This window comes from Bison bison, unplaced genomic scaffold (assembly GCF_000754665.1).
Source record: "Bison bison bison isolate TAMUID 2011002044 unplaced genomic scaffold, Bison_UMD1.0 scf7180017864085, whole genome shotgun sequence".
NCBI classification, from domain to species: domain Eukaryota; kingdom Metazoa; phylum Chordata; class Mammalia; order Artiodactyla; family Bovidae; genus Bison; species Bison bison.
The window spans coordinates 357,420-358,426 of NW_011494657.1; the positions used below are offsets into that span (position 1 = coordinate 357,420).

The 1,007-nt window shown below is 61.3% G+C and overlaps 1 protein-coding gene across 1 annotated transcript in view; it reads left to right on the forward strand.

Moving 5' to 3' along the window:
- The window catches only part of PCOLCE (procollagen C-endopeptidase enhancer), a 5,522-nt gene that overhangs the window by 839 nt on the left and 3,676 nt on the right, over positions 1-1,007 (forward strand). Inside the window, exons 2-3 of the mRNA XM_010837900.1 lie at positions 283-391; positions 792-1,006. Coding sequence (XP_010836202.1) covers positions 283-391; positions 792-1,006 — 324 coding nt within the window. The remainder of the gene's footprint in view (positions 1-282; positions 392-791; position 1,007) is intronic.

Sequence of the window (1,007 nt, forward strand, 5' to 3'; positions counted from 1 at the left end):
GGGGGTGGTGGAGAATGAGGGGAGGATTCCCGGAATTCCTGTTGGGGTGGGGGGTAGGGACTCTGAGGGGCTGGAGGGACAACCAAGTGGCTGGCCTGCTTTCCCTGATCCTCTGCTGGAGTGTTTCCCACCGCAGTCCTGTTCGGGCTGGCCGAGGCCGCCTCGGATCCCTTGGGCCTTCCTCCCCCATTCCCCTGGCTCCCTGCGCACCTCCCATCCTCATTACCTCCTCGCCTCTCCAGCACACCCCCACTCAGAGCTGACCTCTCTTCTGTTCTCCAGACCCGTGTTCCTGTGCGGAGGGGATGTGACTGGGGAGTCGGGTTACGTGGCAAGTGAGGGTTTCCCCAACCTCTACCCTCCCAATAAGGAGTGCATCTGGACAATAACGGTGAGAAGGCCCTTGTGGCCACTCTTCCCTCCTCCAAGTGTCTGAGGCCTGGGTCCAGGCAGCCAAAGGCCAGACTGCTAAGGGAATTCCCTCCCTGCCAAGTCCCACCATTTCTCCCTGGGGAAGTCCCAGCCCCCTCCCCTCTGGTCAGTGCCCACAATACCACGTGGCAAGTGACCTCACACCTTAATGCAGAGCCTGCTTGTCCATTCCCACCTTCATCCACACCCGCTCTGGTCTCTCCACAGACCTCATTTGGGTCTTGGTGCAGTCATGCACCATCAGACTGGCCCTTTTAGGCCCAGTCTCTGTAGGAAACGCTTGGGGGAAAGAGAGGTGCCCTCTGCCTGGTGGTGTTTGGCCTGACTTTGCAGGACCCCGCCCCTGTCCCCACCGTCAGGTCCCTAAGAGCCAGACTGTGTCCCTCTCCTTCCGAGTCTTTGACCTGGAGCAGCACCCCAGCTGCCGGTACGATGCTCTGGAGATCTTTGCCGGGTCTGGAACCTCGGGCCAGCAACTCGGACGCTTCTGCGGGACCTTCCGACCCGCGCCTGTAGTCGTCTCCGGCAACCAGGTGACCCTGAGGATGAGATCGGACGAGGGCACGGGAGGACGA